General features: G+C 54.0%; 3 protein-coding genes across 6 annotated transcripts; 2 read left to right on the top strand and 1 right to left on the bottom strand.

The window, feature by feature from the left end:
- Positions 1 to 233: 233 nt before the first annotated feature.
- KIAA1191 (KIAA1191 ortholog) lies at positions 234 to 8021 on the top strand. Its single transcript, XM_063349441.1, has 7 exons — positions 234 to 434; positions 517 to 707; positions 2017 to 2143; positions 3751 to 3875; positions 5187 to 5293; positions 5613 to 5749; positions 6187 to 8021. The coding sequence occupies exons 1-7, from the start codon at positions 407 to 409 to the stop codon at positions 6393 to 6395; spliced, it is 924 nt and encodes a 307-aa protein (XP_063205511.1). The 5' UTR covers positions 234 to 406; the 3' UTR covers positions 6396 to 8021.
- Positions 8022 to 9838: 1817 nt separating this feature from the next.
- On the bottom strand, positions 9839 to 17958 carry SIMC1 (SUMO interacting motifs containing 1). 3 transcript variants are annotated; one of them, XM_063349434.1, is made up of 11 exons: positions 17824 to 17956; positions 16858 to 17073; positions 15559 to 16296; positions 15094 to 15314; positions 14295 to 14364; positions 13745 to 13890; positions 13121 to 13300; positions 12539 to 12667; positions 11414 to 11570; positions 11248 to 11332; positions 9839 to 10287 (listed from the first exon to the last, which is right to left on the bottom strand). In XM_063349434.1, the coding sequence occupies exons 1-11, from the start codon at positions 17944 to 17946 to the stop codon at positions 10067 to 10069; spliced, it is 2286 nt and encodes a 761-aa protein (XP_063205504.1). In that variant the 5' UTR covers positions 17947 to 17956; the 3' UTR covers positions 9839 to 10066. The 3 variants fall into 3 exon arrangements, with proteins under 3 accessions (XP_063205504.1, XP_063205507.1, XP_063205506.1); XM_063349436.1 differs by having other exon boundaries at positions 10144 to 10490; XM_063349437.1 differs by lacking the exon at positions 16858 to 17073 and having other exon boundaries at positions 17824 to 17958.
- THOC3 (THO complex subunit 3) lies at positions 17799 to 21660 on the top strand. Of its 2 annotated transcripts, none has more exons than XM_063349439.1 (6): positions 17799 to 18290; positions 18731 to 18887; positions 19746 to 19950; positions 20286 to 20447; positions 20538 to 20638; positions 20988 to 21660. In XM_063349439.1, the coding sequence occupies exons 1-6, from the start codon at positions 18084 to 18086 to the stop codon at positions 21149 to 21151; spliced, it is 996 nt and encodes a 331-aa protein (XP_063205509.1). In that variant the 5' UTR covers positions 17799 to 18083; the 3' UTR covers positions 21152 to 21660. The 2 variants fall into 2 exon arrangements, with proteins under 2 accessions (XP_063205509.1, XP_063205510.1); XM_063349440.1 differs by having other exon boundaries at positions 17805 to 18266; positions 20988 to 21653.
- The last annotated feature ends 1153 nt before the right edge of the window (positions 21661 to 22813 follow it).

Here is a 22813-nt window from a genome sequence, read left to right as displayed (position 1 = left end):
AGCGTGGTCGGGCGGGAGCAGGCGGCGGGTGTACCAGGACGGGCAGGGACCGGCGGCCCGGCCCGGCCCGTGCCCCAAACCCCGCCGGGTCCGGACCCGGCGGGCCCCCCCAGCGGCAAATCGCCCGGCCACGCCCCCTCCACTAAGCCACGCCCTCCCGGCTGACCGTGCCCCATCGAGGGCTGAACTACAGCTCCCAGCGTGCCCCGCGCGCCACCGCCAGCTCTCGCGAGATCTGCGCGCCTATAAGAACGCTCCCGGGGGGTTGTGATTCCCTCCGCTGGCGGCGGCGGCGGTGTCGGTGTGTCCCGTGCGGGTCCGCCATGGTGCCGCCCGGCCCACCGGCCCCCGGCCCGCCTCCCCCCGCCGAGCCCCGCTAGCCTCAGCCAGCCTCAGCCGCGCCGCCATGAGCTCGCGGCAGCCGGACGCTCCCGGTAAGGCCGCCACCCCTCCCCACCTCCGCCCCCGCGGGCCCGGGTAGGCCGCGGCGCTGAGCGCTGCCCTCTCTGTCCGCAGCGCTGGAGCAGGGCGGCGGGGCCCGCCCGGGCAAGATGTCGCTGCCCCTCGGCGTGCCGCGGCGGGCCTTCAGCTACGACGACGCTCTGGAGGACACGGCGCCCATGACGCCGCCGCCCGCCGACCTGTGCGCCAACGTCCTCTGGAAGCAGCCGGTCATCCCCGAGCGCAAGTACCAGGAGCTCTCGAAGGTACGGGCTGGCCGGTTGCCGCGGTGGCACTGTCCCAGGCCTGCCTCCTGCCTGTGGCTGTAGGGCGGCCCTCGGGCCTGGCCGAGGCACCGCACCGGCACAACCGCCCCCCCCGGGAGCCCGGGGGAGGTGCTGGGGACAAGGGACCGGCTTTGCTGCCTGGCTCTGTTGAGGGAACACCGGGGCATGGTTGAGATAGGTGTGTTCTAGGAGTCTCCTTGCTTACAGGAGGCGTTTATGGGTAAAAAAAGCCGTTGCCAGGTGTAATGACATCAGAGCAAAAAGGTAGTTTTCAGTTGGATGCAAATTCTTTACTGTGAGGGTCGTGAGACATTGGAACCCGTCGCCCAGAGAAGCTGTGGGTGCCCCATGCCTGGAAGTGTCCGAAGTCAGATGGGAGGAGGCTTTGAACAACCTGGTCTAGTGAAAGATGTCCCTGCCTGCAGCAGCGGGGCTGGACTAGATGATCTTTGAAGGTCCCTTCAACCCAAACTGTTCTGCGAAATGACTACAGGGATGCTTTGAGTGCAGGACCAACTCTTTTAAATTTACAGTCTAAGTTTGAAGTGAAGTTAAATGTTGTTGAATGGAAGTAAATAGCTCTGCGTCCCTTTCAGCTTAACCTCTACTTTTCACCTCATTTTCTTTTAAAATCTTTCTCGTGGAAGAAAACCTAAAGTTGTGGTTTGGCACAAAAAGCGAACTGTCCGGTCAGGGAACAGTAACTCTGGTGTTAGGAGGGAGGAAGTCTGTGTTTCACAGGATTTCTTGTTTTCTAGCATTTATTATTTGGTTCTTTGTTGCTAGGGTCTCATCATCAGTGTTAGAGCTATAACCACTGAGAAAGAAACTGATAGAACAAATGAGGGGGGAAAACAAGGTCTAAACAGCAGCCTCTAATCTGTGTGACTGCCATTCTGTAAATAGTTTGTGTTTCTGAGCTGTCTGTGGAAGGGTGCGTTTGCCCAGTTGACCTTGAAGTCCAATTTGCAGTTCTAAGAATGGAAGTAGATAAGTTCTGTTTTCTTTCCTGTTCACCTTTTTGTACTTAGACTAACAACTTGTTGGCTCTGAGCCTGGTAGGTTTTCAAATGTTTGATGCAAGTTGCTTGTTCATTGCTAAGAATTGTAAGGTTCAAGCTCTAAACGTTCCTGGGCTGTAGTGAGAATAGTGTATGGGTTCCTCCCATGAGATGAAGGCTAGCTGCTAGAGCAGCTTGGCCTTGTGTCTCATTTGAGTAGCGATGTGTCCTGGCAAGGTGCTGACATACTTTCTTGTCTTCAACTGTACCCTGCTGCTTCTCCACAGATTGAGGAAGGGGATGCTAACATGAATGCACCCGTCATAACTCCTTCATCGTCTACTGAAAGTGTGAACAAGGTACCTGTGGTGAAGGCCAAGGCCACTCACATCATCATGAACTCTCTCATTACAAGTAAGAGCTCTCACCTCTGATGTGGTGGCTAATGGGGTGTGTGGCCACACGAGTGTGCTCTGGCTTGGTAATGCCTCAAGGTAACTGCCAGAGTTTCTGGACAGCTCGTGGGTTCAGACTCTGCTCTTGAGCTGTATGAGGCTTATTTGGAGGATGCTTCTAGAAGGAGCAAGGAATTAGGGAATAGGCCGCAGTTACTGCTTCTGCGTTTCCACAGAGGTGGGTGGGTGCTGGAGGTGTGTGAGGAGGGAGGGAGGTGTGTAGGGTATGTTACCTGCTGATAGGACACTGCAGTCCACGCCACCTTGTTGCTGGAGTGCAGAGGCAGCTGCTGCTACTCTGTTTGCTTATTAACTTGGTATTTCTGAATGACAGGTAAAGCTCTAAAAATTAACCGGAGTGGTGTGGAGAGCTGATATACTGTGCTAATGGAGCACTTGCTGGCATTTGTGTTAGTTAATAGCAGCAGCAGCTGTCTTGCTAACCGTAACACTTTTTTAAAAAACAAACCTCGTAGATCATGATGCTTTAAAATCAAATTGGGTCAGTTACGTTTGCAGAGAAGACATGCCCATTTGCAGCAAGAGGAATTATTCCTGTGTTAATCTGTCCCTGCTGCCTCCTCTTCTAGCAGCTGGGATCTGAGCTTCATCCAAGCAATGCTTCCAAAGGCTTATAGATTTTCAGGAATACGGACTTTCTTCTGGAAAAAGCAGCTCCTGTTGTAGTCTAATGATAAAATGCTAATCTAGTTAAAACCATGATGGCCTGAAAATGTTCTTCTGCAGTAAGAAGTCAGGAGCCCCAACCTCCACCTCCCAGGAAAACATTCAGTCACAAGTTGGAAATAAACAGACAAAGGTCTTCTAGTTTTCTCATACATACAGTGCACTATCCCTGAAAATAATTTAACATTAACATGGGAAGTGTTATCTGTTTTAGAGAAGTCATTGAGCTTTTCCAGTAATCTTTTTGTGCCTGAATTCCTTTTGACTTTTTTCTTAGTTTCACTAGGGAGTGAGCATCTTATGCCGGGGGGTGGAAGTGCTTATATATTTCATAACTGAAATTGATATCTGTGTATTAGATGCTGGCTCTGTATTTGGCTGAAATAGCTAATTTTACCTATCTAGAATCACTGGGAGTCTTTACCAGCTGTTCTGCAAGGCTGTGATTGTCAGATTAGCCAAGTCTGGTCAGTCTTTTCAGAAGACTTCATTTTTTTTTTTGTTGGCCAAAAAAACCCTCCCTTGAATCTAGAGGGCCACTTAAAATGTCCAGCTTATTGGGGTCTCCTGGATTTAGGAAGCTGTAATTAGGAGTGCAGCTTCTGGGGCAAGATGGGTTTAATTGCAGGTTTTGCATTTGTAATACATCTGGTGATTTAGGACAAATCGCTGTTCATCTGATTTAGCTCTATGACTCAGGATAGTTTTCAAGTCAAAATATCTCATTAGCTTCATTTTGCTGCCTCTGTCAACTTGCCACAATATCTCGGTATGAATGATGAAAAAAAGGCCTTGCATTTGGTTGCTGAAGTTGCCTTTGTTTGCCAGAACTCCTTGTGGTGGCATTTCTGTGTGAAGATGTGCTCTTGTCCTTTCCAGAGCAGACTCAGGAGAGCATTCAGCGCTTTGAGCAGCAGGCAGGCCTGAGAGATGCTGGCTACACTCCCCACAAAGGCCTCACTACGGAGGAGACCAAGTATCACCGAGTGGCAGAGGCAGTTCACGTAAGGCTTGTTTTGCATTGCCTTTCTCCATGTAGGTTGTGTACTAGCTTAACACTTATCTGGTGACATAACTTTTGGAGCATGTTGCTAGGACTCTCCATAAAGTGCTTCCTCTGAAGGCTTTTAGCTTACTGTGTAACAAAGGTTACTCTCTTGTATTTTAAAGTTAGTGTTTGCCTTTTATAGTTTTGAAACAAACTTTTTTCTGAAATCTGTCACATTGCACAGTCATGCCAGACTATCACAGTCGTCTTTGCAAGTGGGGACAACCCTACCCAGAATCTAGTTTCTTGCTGTACCTTTGCATGGTGCTGTGCAGTTGACTGCTGTAACTGTTTGTTCCAAGAGAACTTGTAAACCCTGCATTTCTGATGTGGAAGTTCCCAGATGAAAGATGAAATGGGCTTGCCTTTTACTGGAAATAAAGACAAAGGTCTTGAATCAACATGTTTCTGGTGAGCTCAGTTGCCCACAGTAATCTTGCAGCTGGAGTTGAATAGTGAACTCTGAGTGTACTCCCACAAGGTCAAAGTTTCAATAACAGTGTTGGTGAATTGCATTAGCATGGCGTGGATAGGCACAGGAAACATTCTGAGAAGGTGCCTGTGGTTGGTGTTTGAACTATAACTGCCCTTCAAGTGACTTCTTCAAAGTTCAGTTTGTACGGTCTGACTTGTAATAACCTGGCTCCCATACACCCAGTTCCTGTTTATTTCATGACCAGGCGTACTCTCCCAGTGCAGTTCAGCGCTGTGTTCTAGAGCAGTGTTCCCATCCTGTTGTAGTGAGTTACTTCTCAGGGTCTAGTGCTTCGAGACTTCTGTACGAGGTCCGGTCTCACCTTCATTAAAGAACTTGTGTGCCTGGAAGCTTTGTTGCTCTGAAAAGTGCTGCGGACAAATGGTGGCTGTGGCATTTAGGCTTGTTAGCAGGTACCAGAACTAATGCGTAAGGTAGCTCTGCTACGTCTACAACCTCCCCGTGAATGCTGGTGTTGAGGCAGCGCGTTACTGCTGGGTGGCGACTCTGAATTGCAGAGTGAGCTATGGGTGTGATTTTCCTTCCTCTAGTCTGGAGGATGTCTTGAGTGTAGTGCACTTCTGAAATGCTCATATCTGATCTGGAAAGAAGCTTGAGGGGTGCATGCAAGTATTATAATACTGGGTTATCTTTAGGTGAAGTGACACTGAAATCTTTTATCACCTGTGATATAAACAATAGTCCAGTTTTGACAATAAAACTTGCTGTTTGTTCCTTATGTCTTGTATTTAAGCTCTGTTGCTTCTGTGTTTCTCTTGCCTCTCCTAACAGAAGCTAAAAATGCAGAGTGGAGAGACAACAAAAGATGACAAACAGGCTTCTTCTGCGCAGTCCACTCCAAGCAGCACCCCCCACTCCTCTCCCAAGCATAAAAGCAGGTACTCTGTTCCTGGCAGACCACTGCCGCCTTTGGTTTCCTACAGGCTGCTGAGGTGGGAGCTGCTACAAATAACATTCTTACCAGTGAGGGACTGTCTGAGGGGTGAAATTCAGCCCCTGCTGTGGATTTGTGTTGGATAGATCCAAATGTTGGAAAGCTTGTGGAACTTGGGCATACATATCTTCATCCTGGGTGGTAACAAACCTATTAAGATTGTTTAAATTGCCCCTGATAACTATATGTAAAGTTCCTGGCACAGTGGGGCCACTTGAAGTATTTATTCTCATGTTTTCTACATCTCAATGATTCTTTCCTAGGGGTTGGTTTAGTCAGGGATCCTCTACTTCTGTCACTGGCCCAGACTTTGCCATGGAAGCTGGTGGGGACAAATTGCCATCTGAAAGATGGAGCTTTTTTGGACCCAAAGCCATCCAGAAATCCACCAATGATCCAGGTATGTCCTCTAAAAATCTTCTGCCCTGCAAGAGCTATGGGAGAATTGTCACAGAGCAAACTTGCCAGCCATTTCTGGAGTCTTATCCTGCTTGCCTTGTGAATGCGTGCTATTCATATAATTGCTGTGCCTAAATATAAAGCAGTTAGGTAAAACGTATGCCAAGGATCTGAAAGTAGCCATAACTAGCACTGAGCTGCAGTGGAAGGGCAGGGTGTGAAGGTGACAGATTTTCACTCTGTCTTTGCTGTCTGGAACCACAACTGGAAGTGCCAGCCACTGATGTGGAATAGGCTTTAGATGACATGAAGCTGCTGGGTCTTGCACAGGCTTTCTGCAGTGTTGAACATCAGTGACACAGCTCACTCCTGGCAGCAGCAGAAAAAGGGACTTGGCGGCTTTTCCTAGGTCTTACTTGCTGTGATTTTTTTCATCAGGAGGATTTACCATCCAATCCTATAAGGGTGCCCAGAAGCCATCCCCAATGGAGCTGATGCGTGCTCAGGCTACTAGGATGCCAGAGGATCCAGTCACCTTCAAGCCACCCAAAATGGACATTCCAATCACAGAAGGGAGGAAACAATCTCCACGGTCCCATAATATCAAACCTCGGGATCTGAATGTGCTCACTCCCACCGGGTTCTGAGAAGAAGCTTCTGGTGTCTTTAGCGGGCTACAGGGTGTCTTAGGCTCTGCTTCCCTGTCCCATTGTGCTGCAGTAAAATAGGAAAGTCTCCCTTCCAGCTGTTCATCTCAAAAGGACACAGCTGTGACTGTCCTCCTAAAGCCAGTCTTGGAAAAACTCCTGCACTAGTACTAAACCAATGTAAACCATCCTGTCTGCTGCACTGCACCAGTTCGGTCTGCTAGGCTGCACTAGATGTGTTTCCCGGTACACTACACCACAGTGAAACCTTGAACCATGTTTTGTGGACAGGACTGCATGTGGTGTGCAAGCAGGTTGGCCTGTCTGCCTGTAGTCTGATTGTCTTGTCCTGCTCAGTGCTGCAGTATCCTCAGGAGGACCGTGGTTCTGTCTGGCATATACAGAACGCCAGCAGAAAATGATGAAAACAAGCAACTGGACCATTAACTGCCAGAAAGAAGTTGCTCTGGGAATGCAGTGGGTCAGTTTTAAATGTGGTGCTCCCTTAGTATCCAGTGTGACCTTATAGTTCAACACCTAGTACGTCTTTGTTCTTGGATATTTTTAAAGGAAAAATGGAGCAGTGACCATTCTAAGATGCTCGTATTAGAAAGGCAGGGAGCAGAATCTAATGGGGCTTGGCAGTAACAAGGAAGAATTGCTTCTCCTCCAACTCTTCCTGTTCCTCCAAAAAGGTGGAAATGACCAGAGCTGATGTGGCTTGAACCAAGTAATCCTCCTCTGTTCTTTTTGCAAAACAACACTGTCCTGCCTTCTCCTAGACAACAGACTTACTGATGTTCTGGCACTCTGGGTGCTGCTTTAATTTGTTTTTTTTTTTCTAGTATCTTTTCTGAATCATGTAGAAGTGTATTGGACACCAGAGGCACTTCTCAAATAGTTGGGTTTTCTTTATCATCATTAAATGCATTTTGCAGGGCTGGGGGAGGACTGAGGGCAGATCAAGGCTAAACATTCCCCCCTGCTGTGGTACAGCTGTATGTAATTGTTGGCCAAGTCAGAACCAGTTACTGGGAACAGATAAAACTTGCTTTCATGAAAAGTGGAAGGAACTTCCACATCTAATCCCTTAAGCATTATAGGCAGTGTTGCTCTGTAACCTTCACCTGTCCTGTGGCAAACAGGTCTCCTCTCTCTTGATCTCACGATTGTGTTGCAGAGCTCCCTCGGCCAGCAGCAGGCTTTCTCTAGTGGCGAGGTGGCAGCAGCAGCCTTGCATCTGGTACTGGAAGCTTCTCTGTTGCCAGGACACTATACAGAGGTTATTTAACAGCTGGTAACCATTGAGCTCTGGGGTTTCTGCCTTAAACCAAACATTCCTCCTGGAGGGTGAGGCAGGGTTGGCTCGCTTGGCTAGTTGCTCTCCCCTCTGAAGCAGCACGTTTTGTGGCTCTGCTTCCTCTCAAGCTTCAACAGAACTGCCAATGGTGTGTTGTGTTGAAAGTCTCCCACCCAACCCAGCAGTTCTCACTGTCACTGCTCATTTGCACCTTGGCAATCAGTCTGTCATTTGACATTAATTTATTTGTTGTCTGTATTCATGTCTCTAATGTGTATGATTTTTTTGTTTGTTTGTTACAAGAAAATAAAATCGTTGTGAATGGAGGTCCTTGGTGTGCGTTAGCGCTGGCAAAGCAGCTGTGGAAGAAACGTGGGGCTGTCCAGTTGAGTGTGGGGTCAAGGTTCTGCCTAACAAGGCTCTGGCAGCACTTGCACTAGGGTAAAATGTTAGCTCTCTGAAACTCCCTTTTGACAGGGAGACTGGGTTTAAAGCCGGACTCAGTCCTGTCTTAGTGCTTGTGCAGATGAAACTAAACATGCAGTCTTTGTCTTTTCTTGAGCTATTCCAGTGGTGTTCTTCATGTTCGTGAGGTTGCCTCTCTTGCAGCGTGTGTGCTGTGTTTGCACCCGTACTGTGGAGGTGGGCATGGGTGTGAGAGCCAGGCTGCTGTTTGCCTAGAGGTGCCCAGGTCCCAGTGGTGTGGCCGTCTCTGCTTTGCCTTCCTCTGAAAAGTTCTGGTTTGAGTGCTGCGGTAGCACTTGTAGCTGCCAAAGTACTGCTGATAGAGCACACCGTTCTCCTGGGCTGGGGATGCCTGAGCTGAACACTGGTGTTTCCTGTGCTTCTAGAGCGTTAGCAGAACTAAAAGGGATGAAACGGATCCTGCAGCACCCAAGTACTCTGGTACAGGCTACTGCTGCAGGTCTTGGTGACACAGGCTAATCTCATGGTTTAGTTTGGAAGGGCTGGGTTAAAGTGCGGCCTCTTAGTGTGATAATTTCATTTTACTTTCTGTATTTTACTCCAACATCATTCTTGGGGATATGACCAACATATCACAAAATAACATCCATAACTCTGGACCTCTTGCTGGATTGCAGCTTCTTTTCTAATCTAATGACAAATCTAATCCAGTTAAAAGGACTTAACTGGAGAACATACCTGGGTGAGCATACCATGCAGGAAGAGCAGCTTTGTAGAGCAGGGAGTACTTGTTGGGAATGCTTCTGGCTACTACGCACAAAATAGACGTCATTTTTCCCTGGATGGCTTATTCCTGGATTAGGAGCAATGTCATGCAGATGAGTGGTTTGTTCTACATCTGGCAGTTGGGAAGAGGCTTCCTTAAAGAACAAGGAGCAAACCTGAGAGTCCCAGGTCAGATCCTTCCAAACAGTTCTGGGCTCACTGAAGCCAGGCTGCTGGAGGAGGTCTCGCTGTGCAGCAGCTGCTGGGTCTTCAGTGTGTGCAGCACTAACATCAGGACTGCTCCATTCCTGGCCGTGACTGTGCTGCTCGATGCTCCTAGGTTCTGGTCTCCTCAGTAGGACCCTGCCAAGGGCTGCCTGCCACAGAGGCAGATAAAGGGGTGGTGGGGCAGCTACAGGAGTCTTTCTCCTCTCCCAGCCTCTGTTGCTTCTGAACTGCCTGAGCAGGCTTTCTATAGAAATGCCTAATTGTGCTCTGGCCTCAGCTGTGATTGGAGTTGATGGCAGTGTATTTGCATTGAACATTCATCTCCATCATAACACGCATGCTTGTCCGCACTGCAGACACTTCAGTGCATTCTGGAAGAGGCGCAGCCTTTTCAGCTGATGCTGCTATCCAGTCCTCCCTCTTGACGTGCTAATCACCTTGGGCAAAGTCATGTAGATGTATTGGATTTGGAACAGAGATGTTCCTCTCCTGATTAGCACAGCTTGAGGATCTCTGCACTGTGAATGCCCTCACTGCAGCCCACACCTGCTCTTTTTCTTAAATATTATCACCTTTCCCTAAATATTGAACAGGTATTTTGGCATTTTGCTGGCTGTACAAACTATTGTCAGTTTATGGCTGTGTTTGTGTAATGCTATCCCAAGGTACACTGAGAGCTCTGTGCTTCCCTTGGGCAGGGCTGTCACCAAGATGGAAGAGTCTCGGCAAATACGAAAATAATTTATTTTTTTAAAAGTGTACAAAGTTCCTTGTAAAACTAGAATGAAGCAATTCTGGGACCGTGTAAACCAGGCATTTTTCTGAAGAAATGTATCAACAAACCCATGAGATGTATGACACTTGCAACTGCAGCATGAGATGGGGGTTCTGATGGGGTTTTATAGAGGAAACATGAAATTCTGTGTGCCCCCTGCCGCAGTGGTTGTCTCCATCAGGTAGCAGTGACAATAAGGAACAACTCCCGAAGCATGCACAGTTTCTCCATGATCTGCCAGGGAAAAGGCTGCCCCAGGGCCTCCTGCATTCGGCTGATGAAGTCCTCTATCTTCAGCTGAACATCCAGATGGCTGATGTCATCGCTGTCCTGGAGCTTGGGCTTGGCTTTCTGAATGATCAAGTCCATCCGGTCGTTGAGTGAGCTCCGCAAGTGCCCTGCAAGAGGAAATGTTGGTGTGGAGAGGCAACACACAGTGGGCTGCCTGACCTGTTCAGGGACAGATCGCAGCATGCCATGGGCAGCACCGTGGTGAGGAGCGGTTGGGAACTGTGCTGATCCTCTCATGGTTTCCTTGCTGCTGCTGCCCAAGACTAGCCTGGTGGAAGAAGGTACTTTCCCCTCCTGGAGCTTGGTCTGCCTGTGGAGAGAGCCCAAGAAATGGGGAGGGGGCAGGGCTTGTAGCATCCTCTTCTGCTGTGCTAGTGGCAGACTGGACAGCTTTCCAGCTGCAAAGGAGTGTCTCCAAAGAGCTTAACAACAGTGATCATCTAGGGCTTCAGGGAGAATAAAACTCTGTGCATGTGCGATGGTGGGTTGTCCTCTACATTCCTCCACGAGAGCCTTAACCCTGGGCTAAAGCAGCTGAAGTAGGGAAGGGACTTTAAGAATTTTCTGGTAAAACAACTTTAGGGAGTTTAGGGAGTATTCTGTGACTGTGCTGCTCTCCTGGGGTCAGAAATACTGCTCCTTCCATGGCTACTGTGGGTGGTGCTCCTTGCCCGGTCTGCTAAGTGTGTCCTGGCTTTACCATGCCTTTGACTTCTGCTTTTCCTCCTAAACCACCCTATTCTTCCACCCACTGGGTGTGCAACTTAGACAACAGTGGGTACAACGCACCCCCATGTGTACTTGCTGGGATTGATCCTTTAGGAAGCAGGTTATTTTTTAGGGGCTAAACTTCCCAAAGCAGGTTGGGTGCTCTGCTTGATGCAACATCGCTCTTTGCTCTGACTGCTGGGAATAGTTACTGGCGTGGATGAAGGCACACTATCCTTCTAAGACTCAGTGGCCAGGAGTTCAAGAATTATGAGAAGAGAGGAGGAAGGGTACTTTGGCTGTTTTACTGCAGCGTCTTGATGAGATTGTGTTTATCAAGGCCAGAACAGGCTGCTTACCCAGTATTACGTTTTGGTAACTCATCAGCAGCAAACTCAGGTACTGCAGCATCTCATCCCATCTTTGCCATGTTGCTGTTTCATCCTATGACAGGAAACAGTATTTGGTTATTAGAAGAGGTTTTCTCAGGAGAAAATAAGGCAAAGGAGAGGTTGGACTGGATACCTGGTATTGCAGCAGCACAGAGGAGTGGCTCAGGAAGTACAGGATCTTGGCCAGAGACAAGGGCAAGGTTGTGGGTACATCGCAACTATGCTGGAACAGCAGCTCTAGCAGTTTACAGCGCAGGAGGTGACTCTCCATGGTGTTTAAGAAAGCTTCCCTGGAAGATAAAGGGATTTACTCTGAGTGAGACAGCACAGCCTGACCAGGGACAACTGCTGTAGCATGTTCCTGGTGTCCCAGTGGTGCTGGTCTGGTGGTGCTCAGCAGTGCAGTGGAAGGAAAATCACTAGATGTGATAGGGCGACATTTGTTATGCAGCTTGGCCACGGGCATGTTTACGTCACTGGGTCTGACCTGTGGCAACTCGAGGTCGGTACAGTCTGTGAAGCAAGCTTAGCTGCTTCGCTTCACCCTGCCCGGCAGCCTGTGCACAAGTTACCCATTCCTGCTGACTTGCAGGGAGCACAGCCAAGCAAGTGTGAAGTGGGGTCAGCAGCCAGCCGGATCTAGGAGATCTGTCCTGGTAGGAGCAATAGCTTGTTTAGAGTCAGTTTGTCTTGGTTAGACCCAGAGTGCTCAGAGTTCTGCTAAAAGGGTCCGAAAGGGCTGCCTGCTGGGGCTGGCAAGCGTAGGTTTGAAACGTCTCTGGGTCTAGTGGTCTCACGTCTATGCTAGAGTCAGTCAGGCCCTTGTGCTTTGGCTTCAAATACTGTGTTTCTCAGAAAAGCAAACAAAAGCATGTCAAGGCAAAGCTGCAGGAACTGCATCATATTTTTGGTGAGCTTCTCAGTTGTCCCTGGGAATCAGTGCTGAGTTTGCCAGTACGTGACCATGCTGATGCAGAGTACTGCTTTTCAGACCGACTTTACTGTTTTAAGGTCCTGCAACTTTAACAAGTGGGAGAATCAACTTTTCTCAGAAACACACAAGCTGGGGAGATGTTTTCAGCTGGTGATGTTCTTTCTCCATGGGATCTGTCAGTCCAACAACCATGTGTTTGGCTAGTCATAAATGAGCCTGTCTTTCTACACCCTCTGGTATTTTATGCATCCAGACTTGGATGTAGATCAGGAGTAAGACTATTGCTGACACAGGCAGATGCTGCCTTGTACATGTTTGTCTCACCTTTGGCTCCTCAGGGGAATACTCAGTATAAATGGGAATATCACATCTGCGATCTTACAGGAGCTGCAGTTGGGAGATCTGTCCACTTCCACTGCGATGGACAACATCCGCTGGAGCAGGAGCATCACCCTAGTTAGAGAGACAGTCAGCACCAGGAGACACTACCCTCGGCTTGCAAAGTAAAGCAGTGGGGATGGCACCTAGTTCAGCCTCACGCCTTGCAGGGAAAGACGCAGGGGAACGTAGCAGGCTAGATTTGGTGTCTCTTGGTGGCTTTTGAATCTGATGCTTTTGGAAGCAGAGCTAATCCCCAGGTGGGCCCTTGGGTGTTGGTGGAGAAGCATGAGGCAGCCTGGGCGGTGGGCCAAGAGCTCCAGTCTTATGCTACATGTAAGAGGAGGACATTCACTGAGAGTTTCCTACCAGGTGAGGAAGTCTCTTGCTCACCGAGCGTACGTCTACCTCAAAGGAGAACTTTACATTCAGCCTGGCTTCCCTGACCTGACAGGGAGAGACTCTGGCTTCTCCCTGACTTGGGCCCCACGATACTGACAGCAAGCAGCCAGGACTTCTGGGGCTTACCTCTGGGCAAAGAAAGCTGGTGGAGCCACCTCTGCCTGGTCAGTGCTGGCCAGACATGGTGCAGATGAGCTGTGTTCAGCCCTTGCTTCTGTTGAAGAGGATGTAATTTCTTGTGGCTGCTCCTGGGGCTGGGAGAACCCGACTCCTGTCACTGCTGTGATCAACCATTCGACCACCTCCCTGTGACAGAAACAGGAACGTTAGCAGGGACAGGCCTGGTTTGCTGCATTCTGACCAATAGATCCACCTGGAGTTCAAGGAAAGACCCCGAGGGTGGGATGCATTCTTCATCTGCTTGGAGAGGCTAGAGAGCAGCTCTGTTGAGCAGCAGATTTATGCAGTTGTCAACAGGACTGCCTCCTCCTCAGTCCTGTCCTGAGCAATGCAAATATGACCTTGTTTCTGGGAAAAGCCCACTAGGCTGTGGCCACAAATGTCTTGCGTTATCTCTGGGGGTTTGTTTTTGTAAACCTGTTCCTGTTCTTTATGTTTGGCCCCTACACCTCCCTCTGTCTCCCAAGCTGGTTTCCTGGAAAGTCTAACCTGGAGTCTCAACAAGTGTTCCCTGAGCCCCTGCCTGTCAGCATCTGGTTAGAGAATAGGGGTGGACGAGGCATCCCTTACTTGACGTTGTTGAAGCACGTGTCACACGAAAGCACTTTCTTGGCAATTGACTTCTGCAGCAGGCGCAACCTCAGGTTCTCCTGGAAGTCGTCCTCCAGGGTCTGCACCACGTACTGCAGGAAGAGGAGCCAGCCAGGGGGCTTCTCCTGAGGGCAGATGGAGACGGTATGAGCCTGGCAGAGCAGCAGGGCAAGAAGCATCTGGGAATTTGGCTGTCTCAAGAATGGGCTGATTTACATGACCGAGGAATAGCTCTAGGAGGGGCTGCCTGGATCAGGCCGTGCTCCAGGGGCTTGGCTGGACCTGTTGTACCATTGCACTGGGGCAATGAGGCCTTTTCTGCTGCTGTGTCTTCTTCAGATGACACAATGTGCCTACAGCTGCGCAGCAGACTAAGCATTCGCTGCCCTCAGCGGCCGCAATAAAACTGCGTGTTGCATTGGCCCATTCTGCAGCAGGGCATGGCCATGAGGCCCTGGGGCAACGCTTACCCTCAGGCGCCGCATACTGGATGATCCCTGCCCTGTGTGACACACGCGGTGCCAAGTACCTGGTCCTCCATGATGTATTTCAGCAGCGTCCAGTCCCATCCCACCGTGGCGACGTTGGCTGGATGGAGCCTGCAAGGACAGCACTGTCCATTTGTGCTGAACTGCCCAACCACCTGCCTGGAAGCACGGCAGCCCCTGGCCCTTCCCCAGCCCTCTCGCTCAGGGGCCTGCCCTGCCTTCTCCTCTCCACCTTTGCCCTCTCCCTTTCTCCTCCCCTGACTACATTCATTTTTCAGAAGCACCTGACTGGGGCGGTATTCCATGGAGAACATCGACACTCCTGGGCCTGTGGCCTCACAAAACATTGGGCCTCTCTGCAGGAACCCTGAGGGCGGCAGGGGAACCGCTCCAGCCCATGGCCCCTGCTGCAGCCCAGGGAAGGCATTTTTGCCATGTCACAGCAGAGAAGAACGAGATCTCTTCAGGAGCAAGGCAAACATGCTCCCTAGTGTCACAGGCTGTCCCTGCACTGTGTGGGCTTGCTACTAAAGGATTAAAGCATGCTCATGATATAGTTGGAGCTGCTTTCCCTCTTGTCTCAGCATCCCCTGCCTCTCTCACCGCCCCCATTCCTCCATCCACTCAGGGGTTTAGCTGCTGCTGTCTGGGCCAGCAATGGTCCTGACCCACCCTTAGCCCGGGGTGTGCCTGTGCTGGTCACAGGAGGATCATCCTGGGTTACAGGGGAAATCGCTGCCTGTTGCATGGGTGAGGACCAGGAAGAATAACCTTTATGCTGGGCAGGCCCCCCGGAGCACCTAGACAGCCCCAGGGCACCATTGCAAAAGGAACACGTACATTTGGATCTTCATCAGCAGCATGTAGGTGTCCTTCAGGATCTCCCCTTGGTGGGGGTTCAACAGGATCTGTCTGATCAGGTGGGAGATGATTTCTTTGGGGGGACGGTGCTGGCAGGAGACGAACTCGCCCAGGAAATGCAAGGTGCCCTCCAGGAAGTTCTCCTCCATGGTGGTGCGCACCATGCTCAGCTTCCCGCTGGGGATGAGGTCAGGCTTCCGCTGCGTGCAAGGCAAGGCAAGGCAATGGGTGAAAACCAGCTCTCCCCAACACAGAGGAACCCAGCTGTGATGTGGGGCCCACCGCGAAGGGAACTGCAATAACCAGAGATCCCAACTGCCTGGCAAAGCTTCCCCCGAAATGGGAAGCAGAGCAGGAGCTTTCCCTGCTCCGTCCTCTACTGCAGGGGCTGCTCTGAGCAGGCTCCAGCCAGGCTTGGCAGTGGCTACTCTGAACCCTGTTTACCTGCTGTGTTTCCCTGTTGGGTGCTATGCCTTGGAGGAAGAGGTGCTGGACTCCGCTCCTCCTGAAATACTGCAGTTTGTTCAGCCAGGCTTTGCTGTCAGCCTTGGACCTGGCTGGGATCACTTGCTGGATTGCTCCGTGTTGTAAGTCACCTGGTTCCAGCAAAGGCTCTTGGGCCTTCACTGGCGTTGGGGGGATGGCTGGGGCAGGGCTCAGCCTTGGGGGCAGCTCCCTTTGCTGGCCGAGGTGGGGAGGCTCTTCCTCTGGGCTACAGGATCTCCAGCTCCTGCTGCTGTCCCGGCTGGAGGGGGACGGGGACAGCAGGTCCGAGCCCAGCTGCATGCTGGCCAGGGAGCCCAAGTCACTGTTAAAAGTGGTAGTGCTGCAGTTCTGCTCCGGGCTGCAGGAGCAGCTGTGGCAGCTGGAGATGGGAGAGAAGCATCTCCAGTTCTCTGCGCTTTCTGCCATGTCCGTGGTGGCGCTGGGCTCCGTGGGAGCATCGTGCGAGGGTGCAGCAGGGCTCGGCCCCGATGTTGCCTCTATTTCTTGCTTTGTGGTGGAGCAGAGCTGGGGATGGGACGTGTGTGCTGCTGGGGCAGCAGGAGCCTGCCCGGGGCCCTGGTCAGCCCAGCCAGTGGTGGGGGGGCTGCATGTGTCCTCCGTCAGGTCGATGATGGTGAGGCTGCTCCACGGTGACGGGTCTGTGCTCGTGTCCTCACAGGTCAGATCGATAATCTCCTGTGGGGACAGAAGGGCCAGCGCTGTCAGTGATGGTGTCTCGGTCCTCCCCTGCCAGGGATCTCTGCTGCGATGGCACTGACAACCCAGCCCAAGGGGGAAAAGGGGCCCATTGGCAGCAGACCAAGAAACCAGGGACAAACACGCTGCTGCCCGGCTGAGGGGACGGGGCAGTCTGTGAGGCAGCAGCCCGAGCTCTAGCGTTGGCCTCCCCTGGCGGCATGGCTGCGCCCAGCCCGGGCTCTTCTTCCCAGCTCCCGGCAGAGACAAACCCCGGCTCCCCCTGGGTTCCTTACAGCAAATGGCTGTGTCTTCTGCTCCAAACACCTCTCACCTTGGCCTGCAGCGCGCCTGGCTGCCCGCTCAGCTTCCTCCCAGGATGGGGAAAAGCCGTCCCTGCTGCGGTGCGCAGGGAGGGCAAGGGGAGCCCTGCGAGCGCTGCCATCCCCCATCCCCAGGGGCTCCTGGCAGGAGCAGCGCAGGATCCGAATCTCGTCACCCCCGCCCCTGCGGCACAGCCTCACCCACTGCACGGACCCGAGCGGCCGGGAACAGAGCTACCTTCACATCCACGGCACCAGGCCAGAGCTGAGGCAGCCCCGAGACTTTGGGGTCTCCCATCCGGGCCTCGCCGGGTGATGCAGCACCCGGAGCTCCAAGGACGCGCCTGTCCGAGGGGCGGGCAGGGGAAGGCAGCTGTGTCCGCACCTCCGGCAGGCAGGACACGGCACTTCTCGGGATCTCGACGTGCCCAGGAGGGGTGAGAGCCTGTTTGCTCTTGAAAAAAAACAAACCCCTCAGCGTCTTAAAGGAGGAACATGTTTTGCGGACAATTTAAATCCTTTTTTTCTTCCCCTGACTCAGCCCTGCTGCCTTTCCCGAGGAGAGGCCATGTGTAGCCTGGGGAAGTGACAAAACCCAGCAGGCCCGGCGTGCTCCGGGATGCCGGTGGAGCCCTGGAGGGCCGGGGGCTGCCCCGGACGCCACGGAACTGCCGGTGTTAGAGACTTGCATCATAACTGGGGCCAACGGAAAATGTGCCCTGAACCACCACCACACCAGCCCATCGTCGCCCTGTCCACAGGGTGGCCCAGGTGAGGGGGACAGTGGCCGCCCCACCATGGCCCAGGGCTGGATCCCCACCGAGGGGCTGAGTCCTGGCCGGCTGGGACCCTCCTCGGACCAAGACGCTCCATGGCGGGGGGCTGTGGCCAAGACGGCTGGGACCCCCAGGGGGACACGCTTGGGGACCAGGCCTCTGCTGGTGGGACGTGGCCGGGGGGACCCGAGCCCTCCTTAGGGCCAGGAGGGAGGTGACGGAGGGGACCGGGCTGCCCGGGAACACACGGCCGCGGCTCTGCGACACACGCTACGCCCCTCCACGGCCCTCGAGGCTTCATGTCCCGGCGCGGCTCCCGTTCCCCGGCCGCGACGGAAGCGCCGCCATCTTTGTGAGGGGCAGGCGGTGCCGCGCCCCCCGGCGGGAGGCCCCGCCGCCCCGCCCCGCCCCGGGGGCCGCCGACTCACCGCGGGGGGCGGCACCGCGCTCCGCCGCGGCGACGGGTGGCGACGGCAGCGACGCCGGTGCGGCGGTGGCGAGCGGCCGCCCTCAGCCTCCGAGTCGCTTATGAGGACGACGCTGTCGGCCATCTTGGCGGCAGCTCCGCCCCCCACGGGCTGGCGGCGGCGGGGGGGGGCAGCGCTCGGTCCGGGGGCCGGGTCGGGCCTAGCGGCGCGGCGGAAACTGCGTCAGTGGCGGCGGCGGTGGCGGCCCCGGCGCCGCCGCCATGGCGCTGTCGCCCTACGTGCAGGCCATGCAGGAGCTGTTCCGCGCCAACACGCGGAGCCGCGAGTTCCCGGCGCACGGCGCCAAGGTGCACTCGGTGGCCTGGAGCTGCTGCGGCCGCCGCCTCGCCTCCGGTTCCTTCGACAAGACCGCCAGCGTCTTCCTGCTGGAGAAGGACCGGCTGGTGAGCTCCTCCCGGCACCGCGCGGTTCGTTACCGGGCACCGGGGGACACCTGGAGCGGCCACTCGGGCCGGTACCGGGGCACGCAGGGAACCCTTGGGCTGGGACTGGTGATTCGGGCCGGTACCAAAGACCTCTCCCGGGTCTAGATGCTCAGACGGGTGGCTCGAACCGGGAGTGGGCCCCGGTGGTCGGTACTAGGCCTGGAAACGGGGACTGTACCGGGAAGAGGAGCCCACCGGCCGGGGCCGGGGAGCCGGGGCTGGAGCTGGTGCCTGGCTGGGGAGGCGGGGGGGCTCCTCTAGGCCGGTGGGAAGCGTGACTGAAATGGTGGTGGGGCGCTGGGCTGGGCTCCTGCCCCATCCGGTAACCGACAGCGGAGCAGGGTGCAGCATACCGGGATCCGGGGCAGGAGGCGGGTAGAGCTGGGCTCATCCCTCCCTGAATGGCTGTCCTCTCCCTCCAGGTGAAGGAGAACAACTACCGGGGCCATGGGGACAGCGTGGATCAGCTCTGCTGGCACCCCAGCAACCCTGACCTCTTCGTCACGGCGTCGGGGGACAAAACCATCCGCATCTGGGACGTCCGCACCACCAAGTGCATTGCCACTGTCAATACCAAAGGTGAGTCCCCGCCTTCCCGGGAGGGCTGTTGGGTCCTGGCAGAACTTCTGCTGCGTGGGACCCAGCTGCAGTAGCACAGCGCCTTGGATCCTTCTTCTAGGTGTTGGCGATGGGGGCATCTTTGCTGATTGCGTTTATCTTTGTGTTGCACTCATCTGTAAGGAGCAGCAGTGAACGTGAGGGCTGATTTACTCTGCTGTCAGGACTGGAGAAACTACTGAAATATGATGCTGACTGTTAAAACGTCTTGTGTACTTGTATCTGGAGTCTGTGGGCTGCAAGGCTGGAGACTGGCGAAAGTCATGTTTTCAGAGAGCCATGGTGGAAGTAAAAGTTTGCGTGGATTCAGAAAGCGATTATTCGAATTCATTGGCTGGTTAACCCAGATACCATCTTTGCCCTTGGAAATCTCCAATTTTTAATTGTCAGGGCTGGAAATGGCATTGTAAGATGGCAAACAGAAACCTGCCTTGTTCTTACTGTTATTCATATGTATTTATTGTTGGCTTCTGGTTTTTCTGGATCTTGAAGATCACTGGGTTTAGAGGATCTTTGAGCTGATCTTGTTTGGTGGTTGCTGTGGTCCCATCTTAGCTGAAATGGGAAGAGCAGTGATGTAGTCATCTGGGCTTGAACCTCTTCAGTTTTCAATAACTGTATGTATTTGCTGGACAGTTGCTGTATAGGGTTTGTGCGTTAGACTGCAGACCTGGCAGTCTTTCCCCTTTGGGAGTGGTTTGGAGTTAACGGAGCAGTTTGTGGCCTTGGATCAGGATTAAAAGCTGCCTGTCTGCTTAATTTGTGGCTGCTGTGGGTTGTTGGGTGGAAACAGGACCTGCTGCCTTTCTGTCCCTCCAGGGGAGAACATCAACATCTGTTGGAGCCCTGATGGACAGACCATTGCGGTGGGGAACAAGGATGACGTGGTCACTTTCATTGATGCCAAGACACATCGCTCCAAAGCTGAGGAGCAGTTCAAGTTTGAGGTGAATGAGATCTCCTGGAACAACGATAACAACATGTTCTTCCTCACTAATGGGAACGGCTGCATCAACATCCTCAGGTAGGCGCCTGTGGCAGTGGGTGGGCAGGGTAGCTGAGCTGGCTGCGGCAGACATCAGTCTGCCAGCCCCTTTGCTGCTTTTCGGGAACCTGAGTCCCACACCCCAGTGATTCCCAGCCCTCTGGTGGGAATGAACTTGCGTGGAGCTGAGGTTGCCCCAGTTCTGGGCTGGGCTCCAGGAGTGACCCTGATGCTTTGCCTCGGTCACTCAATGCTCAAGGTTTCCAAGAGCCTGGCCTTGCACCAGCTTGGTTCTCACAGCCCCAGTCTGACCTGCCGGTGAATCCTACGCTCTTCTCCTCACTGCGTCCTGCCCTCTCCCTTCATCTCCACAGCTACCCAGAGCTGAAACCCATTCAGTCCATCAATGCCCATCCTTCAAACTGCATCTGCATCAAGTTCGATCCCATGGGGAAGTACTTTGCCACGGGTAGTGCTGACGCGTTAGTCAGCCTCTGGGACGTGGATGAACTGGTGTGTGTGAGGTGCTTCTCAAGGTAAGTAGTGCTGTCCCGAAGTTGTTTTCCTCCCCTCTCCGGTGACCGTGCGGGAGATGGCTCACCGTCTGCTTCGCTCTGTTGCTGCAGGCTTGACTGGCCTGTGCGAACACTGAGCTTCAGCCACGATGGGAAGATGCTGGCATCAGCATCGGAAGATCACTTCATTGATATTGCAGAGGTGGAGACAGGTAACGGTTTTGCTTTTGGGGAACAGCAAGGAGGGAATTGGAGGGAGAAGTGCTGGTGGAGCTGGGAGGGCACTGGGAGTATTGGTTTACTAAGGAACCGCTTGGCTGTGCAGAGCAGAGCGCCATGAGGGGGAGCCTCTGGCTCGTTAGTCTGCGGTAGACGTGCCTGTCATGTCTGTGCCTTGTCACCAGGTGATTAAAAGGCGCTGAAGCAGTGTGTGTTCATCCTCTGCCCTACGCAGGAGAGAAGAAGCAGGTGCTGGGCTCTGGTGCGCACTGCGGGGCAGCGTGCTGACGTGGCAGGGGCGTGCTATGGGGCAGAGGCTGATGTGGCCCTCTTTCCATGCAGGAGAGAAGCTCTGGGAGGTGCAGTGCGAGTCCCCCACCTTCACAGTGGCCTGGCACCCGAAGAGGCCGCTGCTGGCCTTCGCCTGTGATGACAAAGATGGCAAATACGACAGCAGCCGGGAGGCAGGCACTGTCAAGCTCTTTGGGCTCCCCAATGACTCCTAATGAAACCACACCGGGGGAGGCAACGCTTCCCTGCTCTCGGGGATGGGAGAATGCTTAGTTAGTGTAGGACAGGGTAAGGACATGGCCCCCCTCCTTGCCCGCTTGGCAGTGCTGCGACCTTTGGCTCAGCTCTGTGCGCGCTGCTTTCAGGAGCATTTATAACAGAAGCAGCTTGTGTGCCGCGGAGGAGGGGAGGTGATGCGAGCAGAGCCCCCCTCGCTGTTTCAGGGCTGCCGCCGCCTCCTCTGTGGGGCATGGGGGGCTTGTTCCAAAGGCAAGTAGCCAAAGAAAGTCAGTCACTGAAGGTGGCTCCCCAGAGAGGAGCTCCAGGCTCCCCAGCACTGATAAGCTGCGTGACCGTCCCCTTCTGCCGCATGGCCTGGTGGCGAGGGCGGCCCCAGGAGCACAGCCTGCCCCTTCCCCTCCCAGTGTCCCGGTGTCCCTTCCCCGCACTGGGGCAGTGAGGGGAGGGGTGGGGGGATGCAAGTTGGGGGATGTTTCCCCAGCTGGGGCTTTTTTTTTTTTTTCCTTTCTTTTTTTTGTATGTGTGGTTGTTTTTTCTAATTTTGATAAATCCTCTTCCATAATGAAGGTGCCTGTGGCTGCTGTGCGGGCGGAAGGGGGGTGCTGAGCTCCTCTCCCTTCTCCTTTCTCCTTCCCCTTGGCTATGGCAGGGCCCTGGCTGAGGGGTCTGTGTCGAGGGGCCGTCCCCCTTGTCCCCGCTGCCTGTCCCCAGTGTCCTGCGCTGTCGCCCCACCAGGGGGCGCTGCGCCCCCACGCTGGGGACAAGTGACACCAAGGAGGGCGCACAGAGGATGGGGACAGCCGCACAGAGGATGGGGACAGCCGCAGGGACCTGTCCCACTCCTGTAACCCCTCTCCCGCCTGGCAGCACCCCGCAGGGATGGAGCAGGGCCGTGGCTCCAGCAGAAGATGCCACCTGTCCCACACCACGGCCACCGGCCCCGGGCACAGCCCTTCCCTGCACCCCTGCCGGGGTGACGAGTCATGCCTCCCCCATCCTCGCTCCCCAGGGAGAGCCATGGGGCTCTGACCCCCCCCGGCGTGCTGGGTCACAGGGAAGATAGTCGCTGCGGAGGAGGTGTGGGCGCAGCCTGCCTGCGATGGAGACCTTGCCTGCAAGATCTCTATCATTTCCTACCCCAATATTTTCTTCTGACAGAGGCTTTTCCAGGTGACTGCTCTGCTGATGCCGCCTGGGTAACAGCTGAGCTCTTTGCTGGTAAATGATGGCAAATCAGTCGAAGCTGAGGCTGACTCTGACGGAGGCCTCCAGGGCTGTGCCAAGCCCAGGCACTGCCAGGGGCCCTGCCTGGCGAGGGGCGCGTGAGGTACCCCATTGCCCAGGGCCTGCCTGTTGCCTCGTGCCCCTGCTCTTATTGGGGCAGAAGGCTGTGACCCACCAGAAACAGCCCTTGTAGCCCAGAGATATCCCCAGTCGTTCTGTGAGGGGAGTCCCAGAGTCAGGGGGAAGGGGCAGAAGCGCCCCTGCGATGTCCATGGGACGGGCGCCCACCCGCACCCATGCGTTTTACTTTGTCCTCAACCCCAGAGAGGGCGCCTCTAGGGTGGGCACAGGGGTGTGGGGAGGCAGCTGGACTGAGCAGAGCTCTGTGAGCCACGTCTGGCCTCTCCATTCAC

This window comes from Chroicocephalus ridibundus, chromosome 11 (assembly GCF_963924245.1).
Source record: "Chroicocephalus ridibundus chromosome 11, bChrRid1.1, whole genome shotgun sequence".
NCBI lineage: Eukaryota > Metazoa > Chordata > Aves > Charadriiformes > Laridae > Chroicocephalus > Chroicocephalus ridibundus.
This window is presented reverse-complemented; position numbering and strand designations above follow the sequence as displayed.